The sequence below is a fragment of the Triturus cristatus genome, chromosome 10 (assembly GCF_964204655.1).
Source record: "Triturus cristatus chromosome 10, aTriCri1.1, whole genome shotgun sequence".
In the NCBI taxonomy this organism is placed as follows: domain Eukaryota; kingdom Metazoa; phylum Chordata; class Amphibia; order Caudata; family Salamandridae; genus Triturus; species Triturus cristatus.
In genome coordinates this window covers 1,157,135,184-1,157,153,666 of record NC_140593.1, presented here as the reverse complement: position 1 = coordinate 1,157,153,666, position 18,483 = coordinate 1,157,135,184, and the positions used below count along the sequence as shown (strand labels likewise).

At 46.0% G+C, this 18,483-nt stretch overlaps 1 protein-coding gene across 3 annotated transcripts in view; it reads right to left on the bottom strand.

Annotated features, from left to right (window-relative positions):
- Positions 1-8,185: 8,185 nt before the first annotated feature.
- SYN1 (synapsin I) overlaps positions 8,186-18,483 on the bottom strand; it is a 561,211-nt gene continuing 550,913 nt past the window's right edge. For 2 of the 3 annotated variants that reach the window (XM_085629525.1, XM_085629527.1), the window contains exons 12-13: positions 16,174-17,086; positions 8,186-12,234 (exon numbers count right to left, since the gene is read on the bottom strand). In XM_085629525.1, coding sequence (XP_085485651.1) covers positions 12,099-12,234; positions 16,174-17,086 — 1,049 coding nt within the window. In that variant the 3' untranslated portion in view covers positions 8,186-12,098. The remainder of the gene's footprint in view (positions 12,235-16,173; positions 17,087-18,483) is intronic. The other variant, XM_085629526.1, reaches the window with a different exon arrangement.

Sequence of the window (18,483 nt, the reverse complement as noted above, 5' to 3'; positions counted from 1 at the left end):
CTCGGACAGAATCTATTCTGTACTGACTGTGCGTGCGTGTACAAGCGTCTAAGTGTCTACACTGAATGCGAGGGGGTAGGAATATTCCATGGTAACAGGGCTATGAATTACTTGCATGAGGACAGAGAAGTTGGGCCTTTTTGCTTGGTAACTGGAAGAATGTTTACTTAAACTACTAGGCAGGAATGCATCGGCTGAGGGGGAAGCAGATAATTCGAAGGTGAAATACAGTTCTTGGCAGAGAGTAGGCTGATGTCAGGCTTCGTGAGCCGCGCAGAAAATGAGACAAAGTTCATGGTCACAGATGCAGGCTCGGACTGGAGCTTTCAGAGGCAGAAGGCAAGAGGAGTTTTGATGACAGAATCAGGGCCTACTTGCCTGGACTGTAAAGTGGCATAAGTGAACCATATAAAGCCGGTGGCCTTTCATATTTAGGAATGGAATATCCGGCCTATTCATGGCGGATCTGTCAAAGGACATGTTGACGGTGGACGCACATGTGTTTGCGTCTTCATAACTGGAACTGGAGGGAAACATACATGTACTTGTGACATGCACATGGGACCGTTGGGGTCCAAGATAGGGGACATAACTGACCAGAAAAATCCATATTTCCACACATGAAATACCTCAGTATGGGGAAGGTCTTGCTCACTGACACTGATGGTGGTCGGACACCAGGGTCTGTATTACATAAGTGCTTTGCGTGCCCCCGGGGCACTTTGGTATTTGTTATTGTGCGCCCCCTTCTGTAATACCAATAGCACTGGCGCTTATAAAGCGCCAGCGCTATCTTCACGGTGCACTACCTTATTTGCATGGGGGCGTGCCCCATGCAAATGAGGGAATCCCTTTGCCTCTGTGGACGCGCTGTATTACAGACGTGGGCACAGAGGCAAAGAAGCTCTCAGGAGGCGCACTGACAGTGCCCCACCTAAAAGGTGGCACACAGTCCGGGTGCCCCCTGATGGCAGCCCTCTGGAGGGGGGAGTAAAGGAACATGCACCCTCCAAACATCCCCTGACAGGAGGGTGCAGTCACTGACTGCATGTCCTGTAAAGGATCTCTCATCCCCTTTAAACGTGCTGTTGGGTTTCCGCCTGCACTGTGAAAACATGGAACGGCTTCAAAGCAGACGCTCTGTTTTTCACAGGAATGAGCAGCCCCCAGGGCAGCGTACGTTTGTGGCTGGCCTAGGGACAGCGCATTCCATGTAATACCTGTTTTAAGGTGCGCCGGGCGCAAACAGGGAAAGTGCATATAGTAGGGCCCCAGTATAGCTTAAGTGCTACGCTGTCCAGAGTGTTGAGATGTTTATGTGCCATCGCCTATGAAAGAAACGCAATGCAGCACAGCAACCAAAGTTGCTGTGCTGCATTGTACAAGGTGGCGAGAGCAGCGCAGAGGCATATTTAATTGATATGGCCTGCTGCTGCTCTTATTCACCCCGCTGATCCGCTTCAAGGCTGCCGCATGCAAAGCTTTGCACCATAGAGCAAAGTTGTGTGCATGTTGTCTAGCTTAGGTTTTGTACTGCAGTGGCCTCCTTCCAGGACAAACGCTTGTCCCTAGACATGTTTTTAAAAGGTTCACACAGTGAATGTATGCTGTACAGTGCGGCACCCAGGCAATGTGTGAATGTAAGGGAAAATAAAAACATTTACCAAACTTTCTGCCTACCTTAATCATGTTTTAGTTTTTTATGAAAGCCCAGTTTAACAATCTTAGTAGAGAGACTATGGTAACATTCCTGTGACGTGGCTTCACAGGAATGCCCAAGTACCACCCATGGAATGCTCCCTGGTGGCAAAGTATTGAAGGAAGAACGAAGGGCTATTTGTGCTCCAAAGTGGACAATTTTCCAGTGCAAAAACTGTTTCCTGCTGGAAATGAAATACCATAGCAACAGTCTGAGCCATTTGGAATCACTTTGTGTGAATTTATGGCAGCTCAGTCTTGATCTGTACCACACTGTCACTGCTATGAATTAAGACACTAAACATACAACATCAATTATATGTGATGACCCAAAGAGAGGGGCACCTGTGCAAGCATAGAGAGTCACCATGAATATATATTGCCTTGAAGTTGGATCTGGTTGTTTTACCACTGCCGGTGACATTGGAAATGGCTAGTTGACCGCTGCCAGTAACATTGGATATGGCTAGTTGACCGCTGCCAGTGACACTGGATATGGCTAGTTGACCGCTGCCAGTGACATTGAATATGGCTAGTTGACCGCTGCTGGTGACATTGGATATGGCTAGTTGACCGCTGCCAGTGACATTGGATATGCCTAGTTGACCGCTGATGGTGACATTGAATATGGCTAGTTGACCGCTGCCAGTGGCATTGGATATGGCTAGTTGACCGCATCTGATGACATTGGATATGGCTAGTTGACCGCTGATGGTGACATTGGATATGGCTAGTTGACCACTGCCGGTGACATTGGATATGGCTAGTTGACCGCTGATGGTGACATTGAATATGGCTAGTTGACCGCTGATGGTGACATTGAATATGGCTAACTGACCCCTGCCGGTGACATTGGATATGGCTAGTTGACTGCTGCCGTTGATATTGGATATGGCTAGTTGACCGCTGCTGGTGACATTGGATATGGCTAGTTGACCACTGCCGGTGACATTGTATATGGCTAGTTGACCGCTGCTGGTAACATTGGATCCGGCTTGTTGACCGCTGCCGGTGATACGTGATCTGGCTAGTTAACCGCTGCCGGTGATCTTGGATATGGCTAGTTGACTGCTGCCGTTGATATTGGATATGGCTAGTTGACCGCTGCCGGCAGCAGTGGTGCATCCATTAGGGCGTTGGGGCGTAGCCCCCCTGCCCGTAGCTCCCTCGCGTCTTTGAACTTAAGCAAACTGAATCAGTTTATTTAAGTTCAAAGATGCCAATGGAGATCCGACAATCATGTCAGCCAGCAAGACGTCGGACCGCCCACCCCCTTCAGAGTCTGAAGGGGGTTGGCGGTCCGGCGTCATGTTGACTGACATGATTGTCAGATGAACCAGGGGCAACAGGCAGCAGCTGCAGCACAAGTGCGCATGAGTGTCGTGAGTCCCCTTCCCCACTGGACATGTCCCGGGCCGGCCGAAATTACAAGCACGTTCCAACTCACAGAAGCGGGGGCCACAGAGTAAAACAAAAGGTAAACTCCGTTTTGTTGATTTTCTATGTTTAAGTGTTTCTATGGTATGCCAATGCCGCCGTCGCCAATGTTTGAATATGCAGCTGTAGGCTAGTGAAGTTTATTTTTAAGGGTGCTGCTAATAATAAATTGTGTTTGTGACACTTTATAAATTACAAGCAGGGGAACCAGGCTTGAGTCTCGGCGTCCGCTCAACCTCCTGTGATCCTGGGCAAATCACAATCTAAATCTCCTCGTGCCTAAAGATAAATGAAAGTGTCTTTGTGTAAAGTAACTGGTGCTCATGTAAAGCACTCTACTACCATCTTACATCCTGCTATGAAAAGTTACTTTTGTTTTTCTTGTTACTAGGGCACGCATTGCTGGCCGCGATACACTGCACAAACAAATTAGATTACAATGAATGCCTGGCCTTCCCCTTGGATGAAGTATGACTGAATTTATTTTAATTGTTTCAATGGAGCGAACAGCAAAAACGTGTGCTTTGTTCGCCCTTGTGAAGAGCAGGGAAACTTGCCTCGCTATAAATCGAAGGGTACTGTAAAATCCAGTGTTTTCAAGCTTCTGTGGTTATGAGGCCTGATCAACTCTCTTTTGTCTTTATTGTCGCTTTACATATGCTCTATGATTGGGGTAAGTGCAGGCCCTTATCTTGAGATACATGGTAGTGTGCTGATGTGTCAAAAGTCTCAGACTTCCACGGATTTTGACTTTATTTATGAAAAGGCCAAGGGAGTCTCCTTTTTAGGTCTCGGCTCGAAGGCTGCGCTTGCGCAGTCTCGATCCGAGATTAAATGACTTGGAGAAGAGGGGCTTGAACCCGCCCCTCTTCTACCCTGTTCTCCATTGGCTGGCCTCTTGAATGCTGGCCAGCCATTGGAGAAGAGGTCCGTCATTCCGATTAGGCCCCGTCCTTTTCGGATTCGGGGGCGTTTTTTTTCAAGAAGTCTAATTATCTCCTCCAGTCAATGGCAAGAGGAGATAACAGAAAAACACGCCCCCGAATCCGGAAACGCCGCTGCCTTTCTCTGAGGCATTTCTTCTTGACCTCGGAGAAAGGCAGTGGTGTCTTTTCAGAGCAGGTGTCTGGTCACACTCGATGCCCCTTCCCCTGCCCCAATTCTTACTGGCACACGGTCGGGATACTTCTTGCGGATCTTCTCGCCCTCGGACCGCCGCTTCTCGAACGGGTGCTCCTCCTTATATACGAACTTCATGTCGGATCTGTGCTGGGGCTCTCCTCTCTCGCTGTCGTTCCTCTCTGTACCGGCCTCCGCTGTCTCCGTCTCTGTCTGCGGCGCAGCGATACCAACAACAACGCGTCACCGGCCACCAGCCGCGCCGCTTCCGCATTCACAGACGGAGCTGCGCCAGCGGCGTAACCCGCCCTGGACATAGAGAGAGGACGGGGCATTACCGCTCCGTGGCGGACATCTTGGAACAGGATGACCGCACATTAAAGTATTGTTTACACAAGTACTTGATATTGCATCATCCACCACACTACCGTAACTTCGGCATGCAGTCACGCTATTTCTATTGTTTTACAAAAACCTGTTTTGTACTTGAGGACAACTTGGTTTGCAAGTGAAAAGAACATGCGCCTTTGCTGTTGTCGTTACTGTAGGCGCTGTACAGTCACACACGTTCACAAATGTATGTGCTTAATGAGCACAAGGTTCTCACCACTTTCGCGTCTGTAAGCATTGAGCAGTGTGTATCACGAAGAAGTGTGGAGTATAGACTGGAGTCATGGTCTGTTTTATGAAGAAAAACAATTATATGTTTCTTTGAAAAAATCTTCCCCCAAGTTTAATTTTACACACTTTTCATTTCGGTAGCGAGGAGATGTATTTTGGAATAAACTGTTTACAGTTGACATTGTAAATAACAATGCCGTTTCTTTAAATGTTTTAAAAACAAAAACATAAACAAAAATAATGTCATGAGCAATGCCAATAGCTCTAACTTTAACAATGCCGAGACCATTGCATTGTAAATGCTTGTTAAATGCTGCAAGTGCAGACTTGCCTGCATGTGGCACATTTTTGCTAGGCCTATGAAGGAGCCAAGGTTGATCTCCCCCATTCACAAAATATATATATTGTAAACAGTGCACTTTGCTGTTAAAATGAAAATAACATTTCCTGGCCCCCACATGTGTAACTCCGATCTGCCAATCAGCCTGAGAACTAATATAACCCCATAAAAAAATGCACAGTAAATCTCCACAGACTTCCATAAAAATGTCGTGCCCCCTCTCGGCTCACCACTGTCAGACTTCACCAACCACCACTGACACTTAGTAAGTCTTGCTCCTGTAACGAGGCCCTGCTGCCATCGCAGCATCACATGTAAGATACTTCGCTAGCATATTCAGAGGTGTTATCGCAAAGTCTGTTAAGTTCTGTGGATATACTGGATAAGCAGCTACCTATGTCATTATCATATGAAATCTTTTTATTGATTTATTAACCAACTTGCTTTCTCAAATTTGCTTGAAAATGCACCATTTGGCCACTCTTTTTTTCAAAATGTTCTCAGGGGGAAATTCCCTGAACCCCTCTTTTGGCGGTCAGTCTCTCTTGCCGCCGGTAACTCACGCACAATGTTTACGCCCTACCTTTTTCTAAAGACACCAGCCGCCCCTGGCTGCCGGTGATATTGGATCTGGCTCCTTGACCGCTACCCCTGGTTTGGCCTAACTCTAAAAGCTACCTTTCCCTTTCCTTTTTTTTGCAGTGTTCAAAGTGTGACTCAATCCTGTACATCATAGGTAAAGGTACCGATGGTACTTTCAACAAGCTCTCCAGAAACAATGGATCTTCATTGCACAGCGAACAGTGCCTGTACGCCCCCCCCTGCATGCTGCGACAGGAAGTGAAACACAAGATGAGGGTGCTTGTAGAACCTGTTTGCTGAATCCTCCTCAGTGTTATGGTCAAAGTCCTACCCCAGTGTTTCTCCTCTGTGCAGACTCTTCTCAATTGAAATCTCACGTCTAGTATCTCGCATTCGCATGCGATTGCCACGTGGTGCTCTGCATCTTTTGAACTCCATACTTACCTCTTTCGTCACTCAGATGCCGTGGTGCAAACACTGCTGCGTGCAGCGCCCCAACCTAGCATCCCTAGCAGGCCCTTGAGCACTTGCACTCAAATGGTCCTTTCTTCTGGTAATGCTGGTGGCCCCTGCACACGACAGCAGCTTCCGACCTAGTGATGCTCAGTCACACCCATCATTATTAAAAACTCAGCCTGGGATTGTCTTTGGTTACATACTAGTGTCACCGCCCTCCAGGGCCACAAATTCAGACTACTCTAAATTGTACTTTATTCACATGTACAATGGTGTAATTTGGTGAACAGAATTGTATACAAGATGTGAGGGAGGGATTAGAATCAATACTATACACCTGCTCTCCATGTGATAAAATTTGTAATCTTCTCCCTTTCTTCATACAATTTTAATTCTTCATGAATCATCAAGGCAGTCCCTGTAAATGTATTAAAAGTCAACATGATGGAGGCACACGTGAAACCTTCAATATTTTTTTTAATATTTAAGAAAAACTAAATCCCAAAGCAGAATTTTGTTTTTAAAAATAAAAAAAACACAATGTCCCTCCCACCATGGCAGTTTTCTAACATTGCGTGGGAGTCATTTTGCTGTTTTCACTGCCTCTTGGTGACGCACACTGAAAACGTGCTATTTGTTCGGTCTCTCTAAATAGGGAAAGCGGACAAATCGTACAACCTCAGAGGGCCCTTACTCTGTCGGACTGTCGCAGGTATATGTCGGCAATAGAGATGGAATAGTCACCGCCATCGACATACTGAAGGTCCGCCCGACGAAATGAGGCGGGCGGTATTTCAGTTTGCCAGAGAGGGTGCTCTGTCGCATTTGCGGGCCTAAAGTAATAAAATACATCTGACCCAAAGTAATGAAATAATTGTATATTGGATTTACATTGTTTTTCTTAACAGTAACAAATTTAGGGACACCTTTATCACATTTGCAAGCCGCCACCTTGCTGCACTGAGCTGAGTAAAAGGTCAGGAATGCGCTGTATTTAACCTCATGTGGCACATTCTTGTCCTTTCCTTGCACTGGCGCACTCTTGGCTGCCTAGCACCAATACAGGCAGCTTTGCACCGTGGCGCAAGGGTGCCTGCATTGTAAGCAGGATTGTTTTTGTGCAGGAAGTAGCCCCTTCCTGCACTTAAACAATCCTCTGAGGCATTTCTCCTCGTTACGCCTCAACTGGGGAGGAGTAGCATTTTTACGCCTTCCTAGGTCTACCACTCATGGTAAATTTGAGTATGCACCAACATGTTTGGGTGGATGCGTGGGGACACCCATGAAACGCCTCCCTGGGGCAGAGTAACGTAAGGTTGCGATTTGCATTGAGTTACTCTAGATTTATAAAGCCACTCAGATCCACACAAGGTGACCTTGTGCGGCTTGATGCATTTGACTTTGTTGTTGCATTGGCCTTGCGCTGCAAGGGTGTCGCAACAACAATGATGTATACGCACCTACGTTTATGAACCGTGTTTATGGACTAGAAAATTGTATTTACTGTTAGCGAGAATGTCCATTAATTATCTTATAATCCCCCACAAAAATGCACAAACGTTATTGTGTTTACAGGGCTTCGAAGAATCAGTCGTTAGCAGGTCTGTCACTATTCTAGGGAAATAAATCTATTTGTACACCTTGCAGGATTCAATAAATTCATGATTTGAAATAGTTTAACACCTTTGTTTGGAGTTGAAACAATACTCCAATTTCCTTCCAACGCATTTTTATAAAGGGTGGTTGTGTAAAGTTATATCTCTTGCACAATAGAATTACTTCTCGAGAATATATTGTAAATACCATCTGATTATTCAATTGGCTTAGAAGACCCATAGCCTAATATGGATTGGCCCAACCACAATCCCCGCCTTCTCTCGGTCAATGCACCTTGTAAAAATACAGCAGAAAGAAACAGGACACAAGGCAGTATTACTTGCTCAATGGTTTATTGAGTATACTATGTTTTGTTCCACTCCATGTACTGTACATTTCCATACACACACGCGCACTCACAGACTGCCACAAAAGATGCATATACTCCCTTTCCTCCGTTTGTGGAGAAAAACGAGAACGATATGTTATATATATTTATATATCTTATAATTATTTGTTCACGTATTTCAATATTTATGTTCATTTGTATTTTTTTTAAATACATACACCTGACCACCACAATCTTGCATTTTTTTTTTACATTTGTCTTTGAACAAATCACGAAAAAAAATTCAACACAGATTAATTTGTTAGGAAAAAACACAGCATGCCCGGACGCCACGACACTGGCACTACCACATACTGGTGACATCTATCTGGGCAACAAGGGCTACAAGAGGTTGAGGAAGAAAAGTTTGACAGGGATCTATGAAGTGGGGAAGGTTTTCATGAGCCAGTGGGTCTTAAAAATAGACTATGTAATGTGTCCTTTGTGCATATATTTTAGGGAGAGCTTAACCTCTCTCACCTCTGTTTGTGTTTTCACATTCATTATTGACAGCGACAGCACACACACTCACACACTCACTCACTCACACACTCGCACACACCTGCAGGCAGGGGAATTCCGGCGATAGGTTCTTGGCATGCCCAGCGCCCCGCCGTTGGCTTATACAGGCAGTGTAAAGTGTAGGGCATGGAAAATGTTGTCTACCATGCCACTGACAAAAAAGAGAAGCCAAGGTAGTGTCCCTATAGAGAGAAAGAGTATGAGGCACTCACACATGCATCATGCATCTGGTTGACTATGGAGTTGGACTCCTGGTTTTGCCTGGGTATCATGGCTGTCTCAATCCCTCCTTGGACATTTCTATAGGTGTTCCGAAGAATTTCAATGGCAAAGATCCTGAAAAAGTAACATACCTTGAGAGTTTTTCTGTTGAAATATGATTTTTCCATGACAGGCAGGGGGCAGATTTGCTATGCCATGAGGAATGTCCACTTTCCTGTCCACTTGCACATGCAATAGAGACATTGTGCAGTTATCGTGTTTTTTCAGGGTAAAAAAGACCTCTTTAAGGAGTAAAGCGTTCTGCCTGACTCACGGATGAAGACCGCTATTTCACGTGCAGATATTGAATTCAAATTTCATTGACAGAAGAGAAAAAAAAAACTTAATTCGAGTGTACGGCCTCACAGCTGGTGATTAGTTGTAATGTGATAATTGTGTGGCGCAATAACACCATCCAATGGGTTTCTCAGGAAATGTGAGATCCCATTTCACCTGTTGTATGAGATAGAGTGTTGGTCAATGAGCACATGACCTCTGCAATGAACAGTCTAAACCCTGAAACCACAGATCAGATTGATTTGACGGTGGCACTGTAGAGGAGTCTATACAATATTGGGGATGCTTTCCCTAATTGGTTATCTTGGCCATGGCATCCTGCCTTGTTAGGGTGAGCAATCATGAAGCATTTCAAGGTATAAGTCATTGTGGATGAATAACAAGTAAATTGTAGGTTTGCTGGTTCAATTCTTTTATTCTTCTTTCATTGAGGAAGAGATGCATAGCCAACACGTGTTTCGCCCCTTTGAGGCACGCATGCATGGGTCTTTTTCAGGACCTTTTAGTGGATATAAGGAATTTATATTCTTATCGCATGTCATCATTATGTTTGGGATTACCAGTCTTGTGATGGTTGTATATTTGATATTCAAAATGTTGCCGTACTCCAGGAGGATTCTGCGATCAAGAAGTTTGAGTGCTCTAGTAGTCTTGTTTGTTCACCCCAATAATGCATGACGCCAAGATCACGACCAGTTAGTGCACGCATTCCCAATTTTGTGTTTATTCATTGATTTTGAGTCTGTGGAGTGATCCGTACCCACAAGGGGATTGCTAAAGCGCACCTAACCACATACCTTAGTCACTAAGGCAAACAGTAGAGCCCTTGAATCCAGAGGCTCCACACTATTCTCTGTACCTAACAATAGAGGGGTCTGTCGGTGCTCCCGTGTATAGTTGGGCAAGTGTGACTTTGTAAAAAAAATATATTATTAATAGATTTCACTGGCCCACATACTTATTAGATGATTTTTAAAAGGTGTCAGCATGAAACATTTCACATTAGAATTTGCTGTTTGTTTGACACCTTGGACTTCTGTGACAGTTACTAGTAGCAGTATTGCAATTAGAAGCATCATTTAGATAGAATTACCCTGAAATAATTCAGGTAAACGTCCTCTACTCAAGCTCAATACAGCTGGAAGCCTCTGTGTTGAGAGGCGACAGATGTGCATCTTAATGACCTTCTCTGGGACTGGAAGATGAGGTGCCATTGTGCTCTGAAATGGATCACCTACAGCCTCAAGACTTCAGAAAGGGATCTACCATTAAGGATTATACAGTCTTGCACCTCTCAGGATCCCTTTTGCTGCAGTCTTGGAGATATTGCTCCAGTTTGAAAGCGCTTGTGCGATAGGCAGCAGAACCACTCCAGGTCAAAGGAGGATGGGACCCTTTCTAAGACATCGAATGTCCCCTATTCTCAGGCAGCAGATATGCTTCTTCGTTTATAATGAGCTAGTGCCCCCGGTCGCTGATATTTCCCCAAACTTTATGGACTCGTGCCTGAAAGAAGAGCTGCCTCTCTGGAGTGCACATATTCTTGCCTAAGACTGGTAGGTGGTTCTCTTGGGATCACGTAATAGCATTTAGAATACCTAAGGCACCATGAGTATCGCTCTTGGTCTTACAAACAAATATCTTCGTAATAGAGCTGCCGCTACAGTTTTGCCCTGCTCATAAACTAGACTGCAGCAATGTTGCAACAGAAAGTACTTACAAAGCAGATATTTCTGTTCAGATCTTTCCACCTCATGACTTGAACAAAAGACCCACTATGCCAACTTTCACAGGTTACTCCTCCAAAAACAGACATCTCGCTACAGGTACCACTTCAAGTGTCCACAGCTCAGAACCCACATATCAGAACCCAGAAACATCTCTTCACATCTAAAAACATCAGTTTCATTGGCTCCTCTGTGATAATTTAAAACGTTCACAATGAACGCCTTGGGCAGTACCGCTGTATCTCAAATTTGAAAGATTCATTCCTCAGCCATCAGAGCTGTCTCTTAAAATCCCAAATGCTCAGGGGTTTGTCTTCAGATATAAAAAGGCCTAAATAGCAGGAATATCTCCACAGATGGTACATTTTGCACTTCACTCCTCTCTACAACTTGCATTTAAACGTAGTCAAATAATTTTGCTGTACAACATTTTCAGGTCAAATTGCCAGGATATCCTTAACAATCTGAGATTCTACCCATTTGAATTTGCTTGACACATACTTCACAACTAAACAAACAGCAACTCTACAGGTGTAGGATGCGTACACAAAAGCATGTTCCTCACACAGGAAGTGGTCACAGAGGAGCCATATCACGTAAAGCCATTAAGCAGCATTTTACACCTTAATAGTAGTTTATATATCGAAGATCATGGCTTGCCCAGGTAACCGTTTAGGTTAAGTACATTGTCTCTATTTCTCCCTCTCTCTGTTTTATGAGCTCGTTCTCTTTCTTCTTTTCTTGAAATTTCAGAAATGGTGAGGGTGGTCTGGGTCGGCTACACAGACAGCTAGGTAGCATTACTTGAAAGAAAAACACTTAGGCATGCGGCTATCGCTCAAAGATAATACACAATCTCACATGGACAAATTGGAGTCACTCTTCACTGGGCAAAAGGTACATGAGGAGACGGGTCGGCACAGGCGGGTGATTGGTAACTTGTTGAACATCGAATCTTCTTGCTGGACAGAGTGAAGAAGGAGGAAAGGGAAGAAGGAGAAGTGTAAATGGGACCAGAGTATGGCCCAAGGGACGTTAGATCTCCAAAGTCCCTTCAGTCGGAGAACAGGCTGGCGAAGGACTTCCTCAGGTTGCGGATGGTCTCGGCCTTCACTTCGTCCTGGCTAAGACTTGCTCGGGGAGCCGAAGTGTCTGGAATGTTGAAGGTATTGGTGAGAGACTGGGATTTGCTGAAGGAAGCAATATGGGTGAGGTGAGATTGGGAAAGAAGGGAGAGAGAAGATTGAGAAGGAGGTGGAGAGGAGAAGGGGTGGAGTGGGGAGAAAGGAGGTGGAGAGAAACATAGTATTAAAGTCATGCAAAGGTAGAAATGAAGACAGAGGCAGTGCAACATGGTATCCTGCTGAGGGTCTGGGGAATGATATGATAGCGAGCAGGAACTTGTGTACTCCACCGTCCTGCCCGGCGTCCTCTCTCATCCTGCTAAGAATTACTCATGTTGAAACATCTCTGCTCCAGATGAAAGTGTAGTCCCTGCCCTTTGGGATAAACATGTTGGCGTTATCTGGAGAATAGCTTATTATTGGACAATTCTTAAAAGGAGCTTAGGTCTCGCGGGATGGACAAATTGGGATTTTAGAGATACCCTTACTACGTCTTATACTAAATCTGTAATTATTATAATTATTTCATAAGTAATGGGAACTCTGGGATTGTAGAGCTGTCCTTGCCTTGGCCAGTTCTTATTATACGAAAAACTTCCATACTATGGACATAACAGGGTTGTGAAAGATGTCCTTGTGACGGTAGTGTTCTTATTTGATGTATTACAACCATAAGGAGAGATATTGTGGGAGGCTGATGGGCTATCCTCTAAGTAGGGAATGTTATATTACACAAATTACCTCTAAAGGACTGTGGCGGCTTCCTTACGAGGACACTATTCTTGTATTAGGATTACTTCCATAGGATGGCTGTGTGGGTCCATACTGCTGAGCATACTTCCGTTTAACAAGAATCACATATATTGAAGAGTACACCAGGAATGGGGGGGGGGGGCAGCATTTATCTTGGTAAGGAAATGTTACTTACCTAAAACAAGAGTTTGGCAGGTTGAGGCTGTTCTAGATTCACATGCTGTTCATCATTCCATCCTCTACAGGGGGGGGGGGGGGCATAACCAATAGGCAGAGTCACTGGGACTCATGATGGTTATAATCTGAAGCCCACAATGTTAAAACATAGCTGTCAAGATCAGATTCTATTTTTCCTGACTGTCTGGCATATGCACACTCGGACACTTTGGTATTACAGAAGGTCCTGCAGACACTTGTGTTATACACTTATTGCCGGCTTACATGTAGCTAGAGTGCTATCCTAAAGCGGCGTTTCCTCATTTGCATAGTGATGTGGTCCCATGTAAATTAGGGAGACACTTTTCCTCTAGCCCCGTGCATTATTATGGGGGCAGAGACAGAGGCAAAGAGGTCATCAGGAGATGCACTGATTGTGCTCCACAAAGAGGTGCAATAAGGAACAGTTTCTCATGGACCCCACTAGGCATCCCCTTGCAGGGAGGTGCAGTCACTAACTGCACCTGCCTGAAGGGAGGTCTCTTTCTCCCTGGAAAGTGCAGGCCAGGTGCTGCCTACACTGTGAAAGGCAGACAGGCTACTTCAATCATTCTGTCTTTCACTAATGCGCTTCCCCAGGACAGTGCGAGTTCACTGCTGCCCTAGGGACAACACATGCTTATATTATCAATAATAGGGTTCACTGTCAATCTTTGCACCCGTCATGCTCAGTTGAAGGTGCACCAAGCAAGGACAGTGTGCCATATTAATAAGGTCCCATGCCCTTCCAAATTCTAACATGACAACTATGGGAAATAGCAATCTACCAAAGGTCTAAAGTGAAAGTGAAAGTATAATGTAATGGGTGTGCAAAGTAACTAACTTTTCAAAAGATGCTGTCAGTATCAAGCTATGCTGGAAATTGATGGCGGAAGAGGTGGTCGCTGTTCTACTTGACACCCAGACCGCAAATGCTTCCGTTTGGGACATGCATGTTGTTGGCCCGTGAGCCTTCTCTTATGACGGTCATACATTTTGTAGGATATTCAAATATCTTGAGATGCATCGGTTGCCCGGCTGACAAACGGAGTGACTTCGGGGCATATTTATGTGAATGTGGCGTAGCGCAGCAAGTCACCGTGCTGCGCTGTATCACAGGGAAAGGGCAGGAATTGTCTGTTTCCAAAAGAATACAACGCATTCCTGTCCTTGTCCCTGTACTGGCGCCATTTTGGCTGCCTGGTGCTAACGCAGGCACACTTGCTCCATGGTCCAAGGGTGCCTGTGTTGCAGACAGGCTTGTTTTAGTGCAGCAAGGAGTACCTTCCTGCACAAAAACAATCCTGAGAAGCAAATTCCTCTTTCTATGTGTGTTGCACAATGCAGCACACATAGAATCGGGAAGTAAGAAGGAAAAATAAAGATATTTTACCTGGGGAGATATATGTTTTTGGCGCATTTAAATGGTGTTTTGAAACTTCTATTTGTGCTGCTTAACATGGAAGTTGCAAAGCGTCATTTTCTTTTGTTGATTGTTTATGTGCAGGAAGGGACACCTTCCTGCACATAAACAATCTTCCCCTCAACGCAGACACCCTTGCACTATGGTGCTTTTGGTGTTTCTATGTGTGCTGCACAAAGCAACACACATGGAAATAGCAAAAAATGAGGCAAAATTAAACATTTGTCCTCGTGGCGCCTGTTTAAGACCAGATTTTCTCTTGTCTCAATTTTGGCACTGCCCCATATTTACGCTGCCCTTGTAAATATAGGGCAGCATCAAAATCAATGGGTGTTGCGGTGAAACGCTCACCACAACACCCATTGCCCGCCCCTTTCACGCTAAGTATAGCGTGAAAGGGGGCCTTATTTACAAGCCATGGTAAGTGGCTTAATGCTGCCTTGTAAATAAGGCGAAGCACATATCGCCACAGAAACATCACTAAAAGTGACGCTCCTGTGGCGATAGGGGCTTGTAAATATGCCCCTTGGTGTCATGATTGTCCCAGAGTAGACACAAATCTCATAATATGTGTATGAGCTTATCCTCAGATCTTGACTGTGACACGGTGCGAAGAACTTAAAAGGCTTTCTTTCCATAATCAACCTCGCAAATACTGAAAGAAAGCACAGAACAAATAATGTAGGAATCCCAGCCACTCTATATGATCTGTACTGCATACGTAAAGTCCTAAGTGTCAGTACAAAAGTGTGACTCTCTCCAATGATGCTGTAATCTTGATTTGTTTTCAAGCCGGGAAACTGCTGAAACACCGGTCCTCAGTGTCTTGGCATGTTTTTCTATCTCCCCCATGAATGTGCTTCAACCCCCCATTGTGGAACATACACTCTCAAAATGACAGATATGTTGTGGAGCATTGTGTGTTTTGAACCCGAATCATAATAACTCGGTACAATGTTGATGTCCCATAGGCAACAGTGTTCATATTAACAGGATGATTTTCTGGGCCCAACCATTAGATGGTGGAATGATGCACAGCATGTGAATCTATAACAGGTTTTCACTGCAAAATGTTCCTATGACAGGTAATATTTGCATAGGGAAGGAAACGCAATGTCACTGGGAGGGAATTACAGCTGATTCTCGTCAACTTCCTTCCCTAAAAAAGTCCACTTACGTAAATATAAGGGTATTTTTATGCCTCGTCTACAGTACTTTGTCAAGCCCATAGAGGTAAACATGTTCGATAAACCTAGGAAAAGCTAGTTAACAGATGCCTAATGGGCATGCTGACTGGGTCTGGGGGGAGAGTGCCCAAGGTGCTCTCAGGGGCATGTGAAGCAGCACAATGACCTTACTGGTTGGTCCATATGGTGAGGAGAGGAAGGACACACATGTGCAGGCTCATGGGTAAGCACACAAAGGGTACTGTATAGATCATTCATCATACCCTCTAAGGCTTAGCCAGATGTTTAGTAAAGGAAAAGCCAGCTGTGAGCAAGCAGAGCCATTCATTCATGCAAACTGCCCCCCACACTAAATACCCCTCAAGCAGAGAAAAGAAAAGCATGAAGACAGAAAAAAGACAAGTCAAAGAAGGCATCCCTCCCCCCAAGAAAATCAAGAACGCTTACTTGAGTTGTGGGTGCGATGGAGCAAAATCCTGGCTGGGCTTCTGGGCTACCTGAGGCTTTGGTTGGCTTGGTGGACGGTTCTGCTGTGGTGGCTGCCCCATCCCCACAGGTCCCTGCCCCTGGGTGCTTGGCCGTGGTTGCTGTGTTGTTGGCTGCATGGGTCTTGGCTGCTGGCCAGGAGGTGCTCCTGGGCCAGTGTGGCGCTGTTGTTGCGGGGACTGGGAGCCGGGACCTGTCTGACGCTGCTGCTGAGGGGGAGGGGCACCTTGACCAGACTGACGGACTTGCTGAGCCCCTGGACCCACAGGCTTCTGCTGCTGTTGTTGCTGCTGCTGGGGCCCAGGTGGTCCTGCTTGTCGCTGCTGAGAACCTGGAGGAGCTGCAGAGCCGGGAGGCCTCTGCGGCTGTTGTTGCTGCTGTTGTTGCTGCTGTTGCTGTGGTGGTTGTGGTCCTCCTGGTTTCTGAGGATGCTGCATTGGTTGCCCTGGCTGCCTCTGCTGCTGTGGTGGCTGCTGCTGGGGACCGCCTGGCTGGCTTCTTTGTTGCTGGGGAGAATGTGGCCCTGGGGCCCCCTGCTGCCAGTGCATCTGGGGAGACTGCTGATCTGCTCTTGGACTACTCTGCCTTTGTGACTGGGGAGACTGGGGGCCCGGCATAGTTGGCCCTGGCTGTCTCAGTGCTTGCTGCTGAGGTGGCTGCTGGGCCCCAGGGCCAGGCTGGCGCTGTTGGGGTGGGCCCATTTGGCGCTGCTGCTGCTGTGGTGGAGGTTGCTGGGTGGTAGGACTTGGGAGACGCTGCTGGGGATTGGCAGGCTGGGGAGTAAGGCCCTGGAGCTGCTGCCCCTGCGGGGAAGGCCTTTGTTGGGATGGGGGGCCTTGGCGTTGTGGACCTGAAGAAGGAGGCTGAGGCCCACCTGTAAAAAAGAAGAAACAAAGGGACAGTCAAGGCATCTCACAAACAGAAAGACTTCCTAATGAGCAGCCTGATGTCAAGGTGTACGCATCATACTTGAACAGCCAAAAACCAATGCAAGACCTGGTACCCAACACTCAGTGTAAATAAAATCCAGAAATCACAATCCTGTTATTAAAGAGTATTGTGCAGATTGTGAAATGGGGTTTCATGATCCAACAAAATCTCACAGGATAACAGAATGTAGACCTAAAAATGGTCAATTTATTAAGGGGTCAAATCCATGCCAATGAAATGTGCTTTCATCCGTCGGCTAAATCAACTATAGATCAAGGAAACGCTGCGTGGACTTTTGAGCCAACAACAAGCAAAGCTTCCAGGACCCTTCCTATTACAAAGAATCACAGGAGTGAACAGCAAAGAAAGAGCCAGCGCTCTGTTGAAACGCAGGAGCTTTCATCACCTCCGCTGTTACCACAAGGACCAGAGGATGCAGCTTCAGGCCAGTGACTTTAGCATCAAGCTTCCGCCTGATATCAAGAGCGCTCAAGCGATGCTATCATTTAGAACGTAGGGGACACAGTACCAAGTCAAAGGAAGGAGCGTTGAGTGCCCTAAGGAAACACCGAGCGGTGCAATGACAAAGGACCCTAGTGACCAAATACCAAGTCAGTGAATGAGGCTTTGAGGTGCCCTGAAGATATCACAGAACCACAAGAGGTGCAGCCACAAAGTACACTGTGGTCCCAGTACCAGGCCAGCTGAAGAGGCGTTCAGTGGCCCACATGATATCACAGAACCACAAGAGGTGCAATCGCCAAGACCCATACGGCCGGAGTCCAAAGTCAGGAGAATGAATTTGTAGCAGAAACACAGCCTATAGCATCCAGCCGAGTATCATAGAATCACAAGTAGACGGAGCTCAAAGAAGGACTACCGGGGACATAGACCTTAGCCGCGATCCGTTGCTAGAAGTCTACAGCATCTCCGTGGAAGTGCCGCAGCGATGACTGAGCTCGGTGTGAGTAGACAACTGAACTCCCATGCCAGCTTTCTGTGTTCTTGTCCTGTTTCATTTCTGTTTTCTGGTTTTCTGGTTGTTATAATATAGCTTGACATCAAGTAGCAAGGGCTGAATTTACAGGGGACTATCTCAAACATAAAGTGTTGTAAATTGAACAGTTTGGTGCATATGGTGCCCAATGTTGTCCTAATGTAGTGCCATGGAGTAATAGAAGTAGTAGTCAGTGGAAGCCGCACGGAGACAACGCAAGACATTCCTCATTCAAGTAGATACCCGGGAATCTAATGATGTCTGTAGGTTCCAGCGCCAAGCCATTACCCAAAAACTCTACCAGACTATACGGTACAAACCCAAGTGAAGGGAAAGGACTCCCG